This window comes from Denticeps clupeoides, chromosome 3 (genome assembly GCF_900700375.1).
Source record: "Denticeps clupeoides chromosome 3, fDenClu1.1, whole genome shotgun sequence".
NCBI classification, from domain to species: Eukaryota; Metazoa; Chordata; class Actinopteri; order Clupeiformes; family Denticipitidae; genus Denticeps; species Denticeps clupeoides.
In genome coordinates, this window is record NC_041709.1 from 9,692,812 (window position 1) to 9,710,002 (window position 17,191).

The 17,191-nt window shown below is 42.2% G+C and overlaps 1 protein-coding gene across 2 annotated transcripts in view; it reads left to right on the forward strand.

The window, feature by feature from the left end:
* The window catches only part of LOC114786209 (multiple epidermal growth factor-like domains protein 9), a 63,787-nt gene extending 48,758 nt beyond the window's left edge, over positions 1 to 15,029 (forward strand). Inside the window, exons 4-7 of one of the 2 annotated variants that reach the window (XM_028973122.1) lie at positions 1,116 to 1,265; positions 9,723 to 9,992; positions 11,950 to 13,315; positions 14,175 to 15,029. In XM_028973122.1, the coding sequence (XP_028828955.1) occupies positions 1,116 to 1,265; positions 9,723 to 9,992; positions 11,950 to 12,398 (869 nt within the window). In that variant the 3' untranslated portion in view covers positions 12,399 to 13,315; positions 14,175 to 15,029. The remainder of the gene's footprint in view (positions 1 to 1,115; positions 1,266 to 9,722; positions 9,993 to 11,949; positions 13,316 to 14,174) is intronic. The other variant, XM_028973123.1, reaches the window with a different exon arrangement.
* Positions 15,030 to 17,191: the final 2,162 nt, after the last annotated feature.

Below are 17,191 nucleotides of genomic sequence, written 5' to 3' on the forward strand. Positions count from 1 at the left end.
GTGAGCCTTCTGAGTGGGAACGACGTCAACTCCCACATGACCCTCTGTCCCTGGCGCTGAATCACAGCCAGTCGGTGCTATAAATCCAATCACCGGAGTGGATTTGCCAACAGATCATAATGCTTCTTATCATAAATTGAAGCAGGCAAATAAGAAAGTTTTCAGCCAGCCCTTTCACACAAAACCTCCTTTATATGACAAACATGTAACAAAAATACTGTTTTTATCACCATTAAAATATACCCCCAAACCAGTGCTCCCCAATCGTTGTCAAGTATGTGACTATCGTCCTCCTTCAGGCTGGTCCTTTTAGGGGATCAGCTGGGCTGGTTGTCCGTACCCTTCCAAATGCAACGCTCCCCATTTACCCGGACACCATGAAACACATGTTCACGTGCGTCCCCAGCGGCTGGGTTCAGACGTGTGTTACTGTGTTTTACTGTATAATAATGGATGGGTATTTTGTACCAAGAACCTGAACCTGACTGTTTGAGAAGTGAGAACATTCCTGCCCTGTTATGTAAGTGTGTGTGGGTCAGAGTTTAGTCGGAGTCTGGAAAACAGTGTTCCAGCAGACAGACCTCCTCCTGTTCCTCCTGCTCCCTGTTTTCAGCAGTTCCCTCCTGTGTTTTGATTGCTGAAGCCTCAAGCCGCCTGTTTGCATTGTTTTGCCTGTTTGCATTCAACCTGTGTGTGTGTGTGTGTGTGTGTGGTGTGTGTGTGGTGGTGGTATTAGCCTAGTTGGTAACACACTCGCCTATGAAACAGAAGACCCAGGTTCAAATCCTACCATTGTGTCCCTGAGCAAGACACTTAACCCTGAGTGTCTCCAGGGGGGACTGTCCCTGTAACTACTGATTGTAAGTCGCTCTGGATAAGGGCGTCTGATAAATGCCGTAAATCTAAATATGTGTTTATATTCATAACTGACTTGCAAATAGGCTCAGTCCGGCCCCCACCTTCTCCTTCTCCTGACTGGGCCAACGTCCCGTCACTCATATCTCTGTGCATATCTCCCCCCAACACACACACACACACATACACACACACACACACACACACACACACACTTCCCTGTTTCCTGTCTCTCACTCCCTTCACTCTCCCTCCCTCAGGCATCTGTGTGAACTGCCAAGGCAACACCAAAGGGCCCAGCTGCGAGGAGTGCAAGTACAATTTCTTCCGGCTGCCCGGCTCGGCCCTCACAGAGAGCTGCCCCCCCTGCCCCTGCTCCAGCGTCACCTCCACCGGCAGCTGCCACCTCGGTGAGTCCCTCGGCTAGCTTAGCGTAGCCTAGCTCCACGGCCCGGGAGCTCCTGGAGCCACGTTGGGTTTTACGTAACGCTGGCCGCCTCCCGTCCCCCGCTGCCGAGGCGGGGCGACTGGCGGACGCTTGCTTTTCAGGGGCTTCGTTTGAGTTTCTATACAGCAGAGGGTTTTTTTCATGGGCGTCTGTGCGAAAGCGAAATAAGGAAGGAAAGTTTTTCCAACATCAACAATATTTTGTTATACTTTTCTTTTTCAGTTTTCTTCCTTTGTCTCTCACTTTTGTGCCCTTTAACACATACGTTTTGCTTGGTTAAGTGTTGTGTTACTGTGAATGGGACTGAAATATAAGTTGAGGTGTAGGTGTGTGGGTCTTCCTTTTATCTCACCGACTCTCGTTCGTTCTGATTCCAGACATGCTACTGGAATGACTAACAAAATGCCAAAATCTAAATGGTTCAAGTAAATGAGTATCTGCCATAACATTAAAACCACAGAAGAAATGACTGATATTCATTCATCTTGTTACAGTGACACGTGTCCCCCATGCAATAGCTGAGCATCCCCACCATTAGGAACTACTCTGCTGGCCCATTTGAGTAGATAAGATAAGATAAGATGATCCTTTATTAGTCCCACAAGAGGGAAATTTACATTGTCATGCAGGAAGTGGACTGTATAAGATTATAGCAGCAAAAACAATAGCACATACACTGTCGATGGTAAAATATAAATGTTCAATGTACAAATAAGCAAAATACATAGTCCTAGAATAGAAAAAATAAATGAATGTGTGTATTAAAAGTATATACATAAAAGATATATTTTGCGCGATTGTACATATGTACAGAGTGGGTAGATATACACATTGCACTTAAGAGAAATGGAGATAGTGTACTGGATGTGTGTGTTTGTGTGGTCAGCCTGACAGTGGTTGGCAGGAAAGACCTTCTGAATCTAGCTATAGACCAGAGTGACCCTGTTGACCCCTGGTCACCACTGAAAAATCCTTTATGATCCATCAAACTGGCACAATTAGCCTTTCTTTAAGATCATGTGCCCGGGTTAAGGGTGTATGTGTGTGTGCGCGCGTGTGCATCATTCATTTCCCCATTCAGCTACCTGCACTGCTACATTCTAGATGTCGGCAGGTCTTGCCAGTATGTAATCATTTTCCTGACTTCTTTGGCTTTTGTTTTGTATGTATTATATTCTGTAATTGTTTAAGCAAGAGGTATTTTTTTTTGTAATTCGTACTTAATTCGTACACTGCTTCATGCTATAGCTCTACTCTTTATCTCGGCGATGAGTTGCCATTTTCATGGGAAATTCTCCCAGAGAGAACAGACCCATGGGACTGATGGCAGACTTAAATAAACAAGGCTTCCTCTCGAGTCTGTGGCTCCAGATCCAGTGTCATCTCTCTAAAAGACTTCCTTTTTTTTTGTGTGTGTCTGTTTGTGTGTTTTGATGGCTATGTTTTGGAGGAGTGTTGCTTTAAAGCTTTTTAAAGTGCTGTGTTTGAATTTTGGCCTTGTGTTGTCACAAAACACACACACACACACAGGCACCTTTTTCACTTATTCCAGTTACTTTACACATTATTTTTCCTGTCCCTTTATTTTTTCTTCCTGTTCTCCTCAGTGCAGCTATATGTAAAGCATTAATGATGAACCACAGAGGGGCGGGTCCAAGTACAATTGAGGAGGTTGCTGTGGTAACGGTGACCTGTGGGATCACGCTGGTTCCCGTCTGTAAGGCTAATGTATCTTGGTTGGGGTGGGTCTGGGGCAGACTTGGCGTCTACTGTACCCTACTGTAAATTCAGCTCATCTCTCCTACAAAGACATCTCACTCACCTTAGGGATTTTAAGACAGACTGTGAGATGGAAAATCCACTCCGGCTCACCAGCTTGTATTCTCACCCGGTCAGGAGATACTGGGTGTGAGATAGATAGGGAGGCAGTGCGGCAGAGGGAACGTGTGCTGAGTTCACCCCCAAAGCGCTGGCAAAGTCGCTCTGTCCCTGTTGTGAAGTGACATCTGTCTCCCCCTCTCCATGCGCTGTTGGGGCCACTGCAGCAGATGAAAAGAATACGGAGTCATTTCCACATGTAATCTTATATTCCATCATCTGCAATATGAGATTACTGGGTTTATTATAGTCAGGATACAGGATACAGTGATCCCTTTCAGTGAGGAGGGAGTATAGCTGTTTTTGCCAAGTCATGTACAGAGAACTGAAATGCTCTGGAAATGCAATCATAAAATGAAAACAAATCTATATAGATCTGCACTTCCGATGTTTAGAAATGTCCTTGTTTTCTATGAAAAGCCTGAAATTATTTTGAATATAAAGTATTATCAAATAAATCAGAAAAAGTAATTAATTACTTTTTAGTTAGAAATAATGATTATGCTAATAGCCAATGAAGCTTTAAAAAGTGACATTTTCATTAGTGAAGACAAGACTAATTGTTGCTGGGTGTGGTTTCCTCTACATAAATGCACATATTTTGATATATAATTATGCAGCCATTTTTATTATACAATTATTATACTACCGACACTACTTTTTAACAAGAAAATCACCTAGCAACCCCATTATAATATAATCGATTATGTTCTGCACTGCATCGATACAATATCGTCCACGTCTGCACCGCGATGCATCGATTATAACGATTAAATTTCAACACCCCCTACTGTCATGGCTGCCCACTGCTCACCAAGAGTGATGGTTAAAAGCAGAGAACACATTTTGTTGTGTGCATGTGTGCTGCTGTGTATCACAATGAAATCACTTCACTTTTATCTCACACCAGAATCTGTCCTTTGGTGAACCAGTAATAGCGAAGGACGCGACGGGCACAGAGAACATCCGGGGCCGAGGGTCTTCTTGAGCGCAGACAGTGATTGCAGTGTCCTGTGATACCTCGTGTTGATGTGTATGTCAATTTTGGCTCATGTCCTGTGTGGAACAGTCCTGGTGAAGTGCATGGAGGAGGATGATGGGATTGATTAGAGTCTGGTAGAAACAAACGACTGGAGTCCAAACAACTGCGTCATTCTGCAGTGCATCACGAACAAGACCAGACAGACAGTTTCCAGCTGCTAACCCAGAGAGAAGCACTCAGCCCTGTCTAGTCATTCAAACATTTTCTATTGTCCCTATGGTGATAGCAGGCAGAAGGGCAGAAAGACATTATAAAACATTATCAACTATTTTAAGGCAATGAGAAAAAAAAGACCAATATAGCTAAAAGAGGTCATATGGTTTTACTTCATTTCAAATGCAGAGAGAAGGATGAATATATCAACACTTTCATGTATAAGACCTCAGTGTGTGTGTGTGTGTATGTCTAGACCACCCAGCAGGAAGGCCCAGAACAGTCACGTCAGTCTGAGGAGACCACAAGGTTCACACAAGTGTTAAATTAATTCCTAATTTTTTCCCCATCTATTTCATTAACCCACTTCCAGGAGTGCAGGCGGCTCTGCCAGCCAGTGAACAGGCCCTGGCACCCCTCAGGGGAAACAGCCTGGCCTCCTAAATTGGATGGCAGAATTACTGCCCCACGCATGGATGCCAGTCAGGGTCTATAATATTGCAGAATTCCAGACACTTCAGCACCACCTGATCAGAGGCTCACTGAAGTGCCGGGTTAAATCTGAGGATGAGGCCTGGTATGAATCTGAAGCTCCATGTACCATCAGTGTGAGGGTGAGGGAAGGGGTATCAACACATGGATCAGCACACCCTCACTCTTAAAACATATATGCATCCCTTAAGGATCTGAAGTTGTTATGGGATTTACATGGTCAGGTCCAGTCAGGCTTGGTCTCGTTTCCAGCAAAACATTCACTATCCCAGCATCCTTGTACCACTTCAGTGGGCCCTTAAGTGCGAAGTGGCCCCAGTGGTGTATTTTCTGTTGACTTAATGATATAAAGTGAGATCCTCATGCAACCAGCACCAGCCACTGCCTCATATATGATAAGGTCACAACATTTCATATAAAATGAAAAATTTCTAGATATTGCTCACTAGATTGGCATTTGGTGTCTCTAGAGCATTTAGAGTGGACGCTGAGATGGACCTGAATTGAGCTTAATGGACCCCAAATATTTAGAAGAAAATTAGAGTAGGAAATGTATAATCTCAGCATCTCCCCATCTTATTTTAAACCTTATTTCACTATAAATTTCATTCACTCACGTCGAATCCCAGGGTGTGATAGTTTTTTAGGGGGGCTTTCTTTGTCATTCAGCTCTTTCAATCTGAATTGTCACACATGAGCAAAAGCTTCGTCCATGGGTTTATCTAAGCCTCTCGCTCTTCAGGGTGGCTGATGGGTTTATTATGGTGCCAGTTCAGCCTCCAGCGCTTCTGTCTGGGGGGAGCCGCCCTCGTGTCGCTTGTCCTGAGTGCAAGAATGTGGGTCACACACATTAATCTTCCTTACACTCTGCCCTCTCTTTTAACAGCTTTGGCTCATTCATTAAAGCATCATCATGGTGTTAAAGCCCAGACAACTCTTCCCCGACAAGCAGCATTCTGGTTTTAAATAAAATCTAAATCTGCATTACATCTTTTATAAGTCACCAGAGTACTGTGAGTGTCAATTCATAACTGATGATCTCATCTCAGCCACCGACAAGTCATCCAAAAAGGGAGCCTGTCACCACGTAGGGTTTATTGATGCTAGGCATGAGACGTTCTTCAGATTAGGAAGCACCACCGATGTCTGTGTCTCAATCTGACAAAGCGCTGGCATCAGCAATGGCCGTTTACACCTCTCACATTCATGATGAATTATATGTCACAGCCAAAAACCTTGTGCCTTCATACACGTGCCTTTGCATTTTTATCCCACGTTTGTCCTATTGTGACAAACTATCTGTTGCACACGAACCAACCCCGCCTTCTTTTACCCAGCAGCATGCCATATGACTAATTGAATTGCAAAGAACATGCAAAGAAAAAGGCGCTACTTCTGTCGTGATGGATGCTGCCTGTGAAAGGACGTTCACAACTTCCCCCCTCACTTCCTGAGAAGCCATGAGTCAAAGCAGTCATAACAAGAAACTGTCTCTCATGCAGCTTGAGAAAAAAAGCAAAACAGTTCACGTTTGTGCACTACTATATACTTGTTGGTTTCCCTTTCGGTGCACACATTCCGATAGAATCTAATAACGTTAGTTTTATGTGTTTCTCATGGCTGGGTGATGTATTGTAGGCATTAATGATGCTCACAGGAGCAGCTTTTCTCAGCCTCGCCTCACCAGTCTAGAAACATCTGACGGAGGCTTCTGTCTCCAGTGGAACAGTCGTCAGTCTGTCCGTCTCGGGCCGTTTGTGGGGCTGCAGCACTGTCCATTGTTTCTGTATGGAGCTTTGAAGCCTCTTTGTCCCAGCCCCTGACTAAAACTCCATTGTGCCTTCGTCTCCCGCAGCAGCAGTCTCCATCCGACTGTATATTTTCCTGTCTCCAAGTTCCCTTTCCCTCAAATCAAATCTTCCACTTCTCTAACACGCCATGTAACTGCACCATCTGAAACATATTTATCACCAATGACTAATTAATCAATCAAATGCTCATTTGAATAAATCTGGTATGGTAAGATTGGGTGGTTGGGCAGTGTGAATTGTTATATTTGCTCTCTGCTCACAGTCATCTACATGCTTTGGTTACGCATACTTTACTGTGATGTTCTCAGCATACTTCTGTCTGCAGCGTTTGTACTTTTGACAAGTTCTGTCAGCAAGCCACTGAAGAACCAGAGGGTTAATTAATTATTTTTCTGCCAGACCTTTTAAAAGACCGATATAAAAGCAAAAAAAATAAAAGTCATGGTACCTTTAAAAACACAAGCCTGCCTAAATCTCATATCAGAAGGAATGCCACCATGTCCATTTCTACATGTGTCAGTTCTGTCACTTCAGCAACCACCAGTAAATGCATATCTGTAGAAGACACATGGAGCTTTTGACTGGACGGATGCTCTGACATTCGTGTAGTATGATGTCATTCAGGACCCAGCCCTTCGGGCAGGTGTCTCTTTGACTCTGTCCTCTGTGCTTTTATTTAGCAAGTCTGAGAGAGGGGCATGGTTTCTGGAAGCTGGTGAAAGATCTGAAAGGGGGATGAGTCAAATGGAGAAGTGTAAACCTGCAGCAGCAGGGAGGGGCAGTGTTCTTATCATAATTTATTTGTGTGTCTGGGCATGCATGCATCCTCCTAACAGGTCTCCAGTGAGTGTGAGCTGTGTGTGTTTATGTAGATGCATTTTTTCCCCAGGAACCTCTGCGGTATTTCTCACCAGTGTTGTTGGCATAGATGTGTCAGGAAAAGCAGCTTCGGCAAATTCTGGAGTCACATGGTGTGTCTGGCGTCTTTAGCATCAGTAAGCACTTCTCACCTCAACTTACAGAGACCGACCAGCGATAATCACCCATGTCTGCACCCCGTTCACCCCACTGCAACCAGTGTTTTTTTCCCTCAATGCCTCCATATTCAGTACTAAAAGAAGGCTTGAGATCCTTACTGGAAATAAATTAACTTTGCCACAGGAAGGCCTGGCCATCCCTTGAAAGTGTTTTGAGAAGCGCAGGAGGCTGTAATACCCGGCACGGGCTGCGTCTCGGTTGTAAACGGCCTGCAAATGAGGCCTGTAGTGCCTCAGCCTCCGCTGCTGCCGCCTTTGTCTCTGATGACGGCCATTATCCCGGCTCTTATACTGGAAATGAGTGTGTGTGGAGAATGGGCTCTTTTGCTCACACACTCCACCATTCGACACGCTCTTTTGATGTTTCTTCTGCAGGAGAGGACTGAGTGTGTGGTGTCTGCGTGTGTATGGCTTGGGGGGGGTATTTAGAGCCCAATAGTGGCAGTGTGAGATTACTGGCACTCCTGGTGCCAAAACAGCCAAGCAGGTGATCTATATAGCGTTCCCTGACGTGTAATGACGTTAGCAGCAGCTACTAATCCTGCTAAATTCCCATCTCTGTCCTGTTCTGTCTCTTCCACTCACACTCATTTCCAGTTCTCGGCCTTTGAGTCACTGTCTCACCACATTCCAATGACATCAGATTATCATGCCAGAATTTAGAATCATTATGCTCAGTATCATGCATGCTCATGCCTCTCAAGTTCGTATCTACATGCCCATTCATCAATAGTTGCGAATGACCATACCACCAATACAGGAGCACTGGAATGATTCGCAAACACCACACACACACACACCATATGCAAGTGGTGTATTCAGTGCTAATTTGTGTTGGTTAAGTCCCCCCATGAGTACATCCCTCATCACTAGTATCATTATGGTTCCGCTGTGTTGACTGGTGAATGGATGAGACTGCACTACTCAAATTCTTTTAGATTATCCAAGCAAGCAGTCATAATGTCTCACTACCTCACATGGCTGCGTCACAATATGGACACGCTGGTCCACAAATTTGAATTTGGGTTAGCCAGATATATTAAACAGCCTTGTTCATTGGAAGGATAGGCAAGGCAGTTGGCAGACTTTTCAGCCATGGCGGTGAGAGGATGTGTGTTTAGTGTCTTAATTCTCATTAGTCCAGCCAGGCAGTGGACCACCGCCTAGTGACCCTAAATGTGCTGTGCCGAGCCAGTGTCTAATGCTGCTGATTAGCAGCAGAAATAAAAATTCGTAATTTTTTTTAGCTCTCTATGGCAGTTTAAAATACGCTGTGTTGCATCATCTGAACTCATGCACAGTCCACTCCAACATGTTCCTTTAAATTGTGTGTGGAGAATTGGAGGTAAATCTGTTTGGCATATTGCTGACAGGCCCAATGAGTGAAGAATTAAGAGCGTTTCTATCCTACAGAGTAAAACACATCTACGCTCTGTCATTCAGATGGCCTCTCAGCGTTTTAAAGCGCATTGTAATGAATTCTGCAGTCCATTTTTATATTTATTGCCTCTAACTCCGTTAAACCACTTTGCATTTGTCTGTTTACTTTAAATATTAAAATGTATCTCCTGACTCCATCTTTAGGTTCAGTGGGACATTGTGTATTGTGGTAATGTGAGGGATCCCTGTCTTGTGGCGTTAGCTGAGCTTTATCAACCAATGACTTACTGCTTATCTTTTACTGGTGATATTTTATTTTCTTGAGAATTCACATTCACTGTATAAGTTATACCTGGCATCACATTTGGAAATATTTTACTTTTAGCAAATGTGTGGCTATTTACTGAATGTTGCAACATTTCAAATGCCTGCAACATTCACATCAATATTGTGAGATTTCTGAGCCATCTAGTGGCCAAAAGTGAATAGGGCAATAGGTTTATGCTTTTCTTATGTCTGTGTGATTTTGTTTTCTTCTTCTTATTATTTTATAATTATTATTTGTATGCTTTCCATGACATTATGCATCAGTAAATTTCATAGAGCGACCTCCACTTGCCTTTCAGACAAAGCTGGACGTCCAGTGTGTGACCAGTGTAATCCAGAGTACCTGGGTCCCAACTGTGAGCAGTGCAAGGATGGCTTCTACAACGCTGACAGCATCTGCATTCCCTGCAACTGCAGTGGGAACGCAGACCCTCGCACCTCTCCCCGCACCTGCCACCCTGACACCGGCCACTGCCTGAGCTGCATCCACAACACCACCGGCCAACACTGTGAGCGCTGCGCTGCCGGCTTCACTGGAGACGCCCTCAAACGCACCTGCAGGCCCAATGGTGAGCGGCACCACACGCAGACAGGCCCATTATTTTAAGGGCCAATTCGGAATAGATAACGAAGTTCCAAAAACATATTTACAAACTGTGTATTCCTGGAGAATTGAGCATTCCACCTTTGACCACTTTACAAAGGGAGCACTAAGTGCAGTGCAGTGCTCCAAGCGTTGCTGATGTAAAATAAGGCAACCTCCGGATTTTCAGAAAGAACCACTTGGTAGTTACGAAACAAATGACCCATTTTGCTGGTGTGTATTTTTCGTCACCCAGAGTAGGATCTTTAATAATGTTTTTGTAAATGAAGTCTTAAATGGGAGGAGCCCAAATCCCACGTACACTGTCTGGTTGATTTAAACATGCACCTGTCAATACGTCACGCGCACATCATTTTTGTTTTTCTCTCCTGTTTCATCTATTTATTGATGTAAATGCAGAGGATAGCAATAGCAAACACGTTCCATGCTTAGAAGTTGGGTGAACACATCATAAAACCTCATATACCTTTCAGTGCAGTTTTTTAATGAAACTGTAGATCTGTTATCCCAGCAGTGGCATCTTGGCAGTCACATAGATGTATTATAATACTGAAATAAGATGAAGCACAAAGCACAATTGCACAACTTAATGTTAATTTAACACTTATTCAAGTAAACACAAAACAAGCAAGAAACAGCGAGGTCTAGGCTGTTTGGGAACAGCACAATTTAAAAGTGAAAAGGCATTTTGTATATATACACACACAAAAACACATATACATACAGTACAGGCCAAAAGTTTGGACATACCTTCTCATTCAATGCATTTTCTTTATTTTCATGACCATTTACATTGGTAGATTATATAATATTCTAACTTGGAATTCAACACATTATCTTGGTAGTCAAGTCAGAGATACGGCGCTACCTGGTGGGTCAGCAGTACCATGATGTTACAGTTACACAAACCACACCACCAGAAATGCACTCACCTTGCTGTGTGAAGATTTTAACGAAGATCCACTTTAATCTGCCTTCATTGCAGTGTACAGTAGAAAATCTAGGTTTCGCTACACTGAATAGTGACTGTGAAAACCAAACTATTGCATGTGTACCGCTCGGAAAGCACCACTTTTTCAGATTTGACTACATGCAAAATATTGTATTTATGTGCAGGTTTCACACTGTTCTCTATAGTGCTCTACTGAGAATACAATGCGCTCCACAAGCATTGCTTACCACTTGTGGTCATTAGAAAATTTGCACCTTTTAGGGAAGTAGTTTCAGTTCACCCTCTTCATTTCTAATCCCTCTTCAACAAATTATAATTAGCATATTTTTGGATGACGTGGAAGGCTTTCTAAAACATCTTAATACCTCTCCACTACCTGTGTTCTCATTTTTGTCAAAAATATCCAAATGGTATATCCAACTCTGGCAAAGGCATTTTCAGTGATCGATTCAGTATCAGATTTCAGATGCTGGTCTGATTGGTGAAATGCTGCTTTTGTTTAGTTCATTATGATGCTTATTGATGATTGCTATAGATCTGTTCCAATTTAGTTTCACTGTATTAAACTTTAGGTGAAAATATTACATGAAAAATAGCTGGTCAGTGTTATTAATTTCTTCAAATTGATCTTATTTTAATAAAAAACTCAGCTCAAAAAAAGTACATATTTAAATGACTCTAAATGTTGGGGTTATGTTGAAGAGATGAGCTGCAGCAGAAGGAGAAAGTTTGTTAAATGTTTGAACATAAATGAAGACTGTTTTAGTTTTAAGTTACTTTGTTACAATAAACTTCAACTACTTTTAAAAAGTAGCACTAGTTAGCCAAATTGATTTACTTCTGAGGTATTTTAACTTATTCCAGTTTGGTGTAGTTGGCGGCTTGCAGATCTAAGTTTTCAGAGTAGATTACCAATCACTGAAAACAACTGTAGTCAGTATTACTAAAATAATTATTTTCCTTTTTGCAGTAAAAGTCCTCCCAGAGCCTGACCTGAGGACCACACCAGCAAGGGTTCAGAGCAGCACGATGACTACCACCACAGCAAACGAGACGAGCCGGCCCACCCCGACTCAGACCTTACTCACCACGCTGGGCACCCCCATCGACAACACCACAGCTGCGGCCGAGGTGTCCTGGACGCAGTTCAACATAATCATCCTGGCCGTTATCATTGTGGTGGTGGTGGCCCTGATGGGTGTGGCCGGTGGGATCTACACCTACCGGGAGTACCAGAACCGCAAGCTGAACGCCCCTTTCTGGACAATTGAGCTGAAGGAGGACAACATCAGCTTTAGCAGTTACCACGACAGCATCCCCAACGCAGACGTCTCAGGGCTGCTGGAGGATGAGGGCAGCGATGTGGCGCCCAACGGACAGCTGGCACTCAGCAGTCCTGCCAGCATGTACAAGGCGTGACGGCACACCCAATCTCACCTTAAATCCAGCACAATGGCTCAAAAGCCTTAGAACCTTGCCTTGTAGATTTTTTTTAACGAAATAATCTGGGGTAACAGAATTTAATCTGATCTTTTTGGATCAGGGACTACAGGACTGTTTGAACAGCCATGTTTTGCTTCCACAGCTGCTTCTTTCCATTTAAAAAATTGAAATTATATTGGAGATACATGATTATTCTAATGCCGGAGGTGAACCTTGATGTTGCCCCAGGGTAATGGTGCCTCTTGCCCAGGTAAAGAGCCATCTGAACTTCAGACAACTGGACTAGACCATCCACTTTTGGCCAGTCTTCTGTGGCCATGAAAGCCTGGGCTGAACGAGTATACGGGTTGAACTGGGGGGTGGGTTCCTCAAGTAACACTGATAGCTAATTTATGACCAAGGCAATGTCCAAATGAGGTTGTATGGGAGGTCTGTTGCCACAAAACATTTTTTTAGTATGCATCCAGTCACAAAGCTGTGCATGCAAAATGGATCCATGCTCACCCGCGTATTTGCACAAGCATGCATGTGCGCCCCACAAACATATGCACATGAGCAATCAGACCCACTTCAAATGCAAACAAAAGTACACATTCAAAAATCATGACTCACATTAAATAATGAGTCTGGTGGAAATTAAAAAAGAAAGTGTTCTGCTCAAGTTCAAGTGCTCAGCTTGGTTTACTTCAGTTTAGCGCCACTGTTTTGCACACTAATGTAGCTCTGGGGTGAAGGGCTTTTTATTGTGGGCATGTTCCTCTAGAGGGCAATGTTGTAAAGAAGCAAGTGACTGAAGCATGTTCAGCCCCAGAACCAACGAGACGCTGGACCTCCAGACTTCAAGTCTTCCCGAGTCTCCAGCTCAAGGAGAAGCAGAGAAGAAACTGGGTGAGGTGAGGTTTGACACCCAGTTTTGTTTTAGAAGCCCTAGAAAATATTTCCAGAGCTAATTTGAGTGTTTTAAGAGCATTTTTTTCTCATGTAATTGTGAAGTTAAGGTAATAATTATATATTCAGATTATTATATTCAAGGCATTTTGAGTGTTTTAAGAGCATTTTTTCTCATGTAATTGTGAAGTTAAGGTAATAATTATATATTCAGATTATTAAATTCATATTCAGTATATTATTATAGTATTTTGTTTTTCAGGTTTTTACACCTGAGTTACATAAAGAGCACTTTTAGTCTCAACTTATCTTTAATATAATCTAGTTTATTTAACCCCTCTACTATTCTATTATTTGTGGATGTAGAAAATATCTTCTGCTCATCCAGTCTTGGATATGCTTGTGCACGCTAGTTTACACCCCCAATAATTTTTTTAGTGCTCTATAAATGTTTTCCCTAATCTCCTGATGCTGAGGAAAATTACCAGTCCAATAAGGACCATGTTTTATATGGCTAGGGAGAAATATGTGAACAGACTGGAAGGGTTAAAATATTTAAATTGCAAAATGCTTTGATAAAAGCACAATCATTTCACTATAATATTCTAGTATTTTTTTTTTATTTAAACATCCAGATATTAGATGATTGTAGTTTTTAGTGTCCAGAAGTATTACTTTGAACATTCATCAGCATTGCTTAATTGTCCATGGTGGCTATTTATTAGTTGACCAGGCTAGAATAATTTTGCATTTTATTCCTAGATTCCTTTTTTTTATGTTTGAGCAACTGTGCTTCCCAATCAGAAGTTCATCTGTCTCCCTCTTCTGTCTCTCCTTGTCTCTATTTGTCTCTTTCACCCACAGCTGAGCACTGAAAGAAAGCCATGATGACAGATCACAGCCATGACCACAGTCACTTCCTGCTGTGCTCCAGCCCACTCCACTCCTACACTCCTGCAGCTATTGGCCCACAAAGAGCATCTCCTCTTCAGAGGCAAACAGGATTATATGTGTTGTTTGGGTCAGGGTGTTTGAGTTTTGTGGATGAATTTTTAAATATTTGTAATTTATTTTCAAATAATTTTTTTCATTCACATATCAAGGTTAGACTGAATTACATGCTCCAAGGTTTAAATTAGGACATAAAAACACCTCCTTTGCTGGCATCGTCAGGTTTTTTTGTCTTTCTCTTAATTTATTCTTTTTATTTATTTTGTTTGTGAAATGAAGTTTTTTTTTTTATGGTGTTAGTAGCGTCTATATATAAGAGCAAGCACATGTGGGTGAGCAAAAAAAAATTATAAGAAATGGAGGAGGTCATATTACTCAGTCAGCAACATTATGTGGTAATTGAAAGCACCAAAGCAATAGTGCATCAGATCAGTTTCCGCATCTCCTGTGACCTCAAGTTCTGGCCCCTCAGGAAGCAGCACCCCCCTCCCACATGTACATACTTGTAAATGCCACATCGTTGTGCAGACAGTTTGTACACGCAAAGCTGCTATTGTACACAGGAAGTGTACACTGACAAAAATTAACATAATTTTTAGGATTTTGTCCCTTCCAAAAGTGAACAAAATGACTTTTATTCAGGAAGCTCCCAGGAGACAGCAAAGGGTCGATGGCTGTTGCTCAACAAAATCTTTATCTTCATGGAGCCATTGTACATATGTATTACATGACTAACGCTGAAATAAAAGGTTCCTTTGTTTTATCATATTGCTCGTGATAAATGTTTCCTTTATTAACTAAATGTTTTATGTTCTTGTTTAATGTCATTTAGGCTGTGGGGTGCTGGGTTTATGCTACGTTTGAAAGTGTTGCAAAGAATCCACATTGTAAATTCCATTTATTTTACAGAATCCATTAATATGACTAATATTAATATTATAATCAGTGTAGTTAAAACATAAGTGCACTGTTGCAAAATGGACTAGACCAGAAAGGGCTGTTCTAACAATTGCCTATCATCTAGGCCATCTCATTTTTTGGAGGGAGAGTAAAAATCTGAGTGGGTGTTTTACAAGGCATACTGTCTTTAAGTAATGATAAATTACAAAATCACAGCATTAATAATCACTGATGATATTATATTTAGGGGGTGCTTTGAACTACTCATGAAGTGAGGAAGTTTGAACTTCCTCATGATTTGCAAGAGGAAGAAATTAGTACTTTTGAGGACACTTTACTTTCTTCCATTCAACCCTGCCGTGCACAGTTGTTCACAGTTCTCCCAACAACAGACTCAGAAACTGATGAGAAACTACCCTGGGTTCTGTGTGTGACTCTTTCAAGTTGGTTTTGTAACCTTTCAAGCCTAGTGAGCATCAGCATTTCTGTTTTTTTACTGAATTCCCTAGAGCGCTGTTTTAAAAAAAGTAAATATATGTGTAGTGTAATGTTATTTTGACACAAACAAATTTGGTCAACCCAAACCCCAGTCCTCTTGCCTGTAGAACCGGCCAAAAGTCGATGCTGAAATTGTCAAAACTCACATTTGTACACTCAGTCAAGTGTACAAAACTGGTACATAAAAAGGTTTTAAACAAACAAAACACCAAATTCAGCATTTAAAAATACCACATGATCACTAAATTCTTGCATTTGCGTCAGGTTAAGATCCACTATCAGCTGTAAAAATGTGAGCTGGAAGGTTGGAACTGGAACGTTTACCACAGCAAATCCCAGTCATTTCGGTCATGCCCATGGATCTTGTGGTGCTACTTTCACTAGTCTCTGTTTTGTGTGTGTGTGTGTGTGTGTGTGTGTGTGTGTGTGTGTGTGTGTGTGTGTGTGTGTGTGTGTGTGTGTTTGTCTCGTTACAGTCTCGTCCACAAAAATGGAGCACAATCCTCCTATGATTTTGAATTAGTCAACCAGACTCACGGTTATTGTCAACCATAAGTTTATTGCCAGGAGTTCTGCTGAAAATTCTTAACGCTTGTGTAACCTCTCCCAGGGGACCAACATGCCGCCTGTGATTGGACTGTTTTACTTTCCACTTTTTCCTTTACGGCCACCCCCACTGATGCAATCTGTGATTCATCAATGTTTGTTGAGTGGCAGAAGGGGGAAATCCTTATTGACTAAGAATTCCACCTACATTTTGCAAATGTCAAAGGGTAATTTCTTAGTCAGCAAGTCTTTCATGTTCACCATAACTCATGGTTTCATAGGCTAATTAAAAGGACATTTAAATCACCCATGATCACCGGTGAATGTACAGGCTGACGTGAGCTGAGGTACACAACACATTATGCACTGTTGCCACAGGGGTGGAGGTTCATAGAAACCATTACATTGTCAGACATGGCCCAGATCATCGAGTGGAAATTCTTAATCTTAAGAACAGCTAATGGAACAATAGATATTGGAATAGATATCTCTCCTCCTGCTACACTGCATTCAGGGTTTTTCCCCTTTTGTTCATGGAAACTGCACTCCGGAGCTGAACATTATCTTCGGTGTAAATTTCCTGTCAATCTGGTGGTATGAAAGTGAAAAAAAATTGACACATACAATACTGGCATACAATGACATGAAACATGAATTGAGACTGAAAGTGAAGCCACTGAGAATCGCTATATTAGTGTTCCATCACTGGTGTTAATTTTGCTTAAAAGTTGAGGTTTTCATTAACAGGTAGAAGAACACATCCCCATACAGTGGCTGGTTGCAAATTGCACCAGCTTTGCCCTCTTTTTGAAAAGCGCGATGAAACTGACTTGACCTTCATCCGCTCCGAAACTGAGTGAAGTACAGTGTCTGTTTTATTTTTCTTGGAAGCATCCACAACGACAACAACAATGTATTCTTGTATAGCCCAAAATCACGAACAGTGTGTCACGATGGGCTTTACAGCCACTACAGATGACACCCCT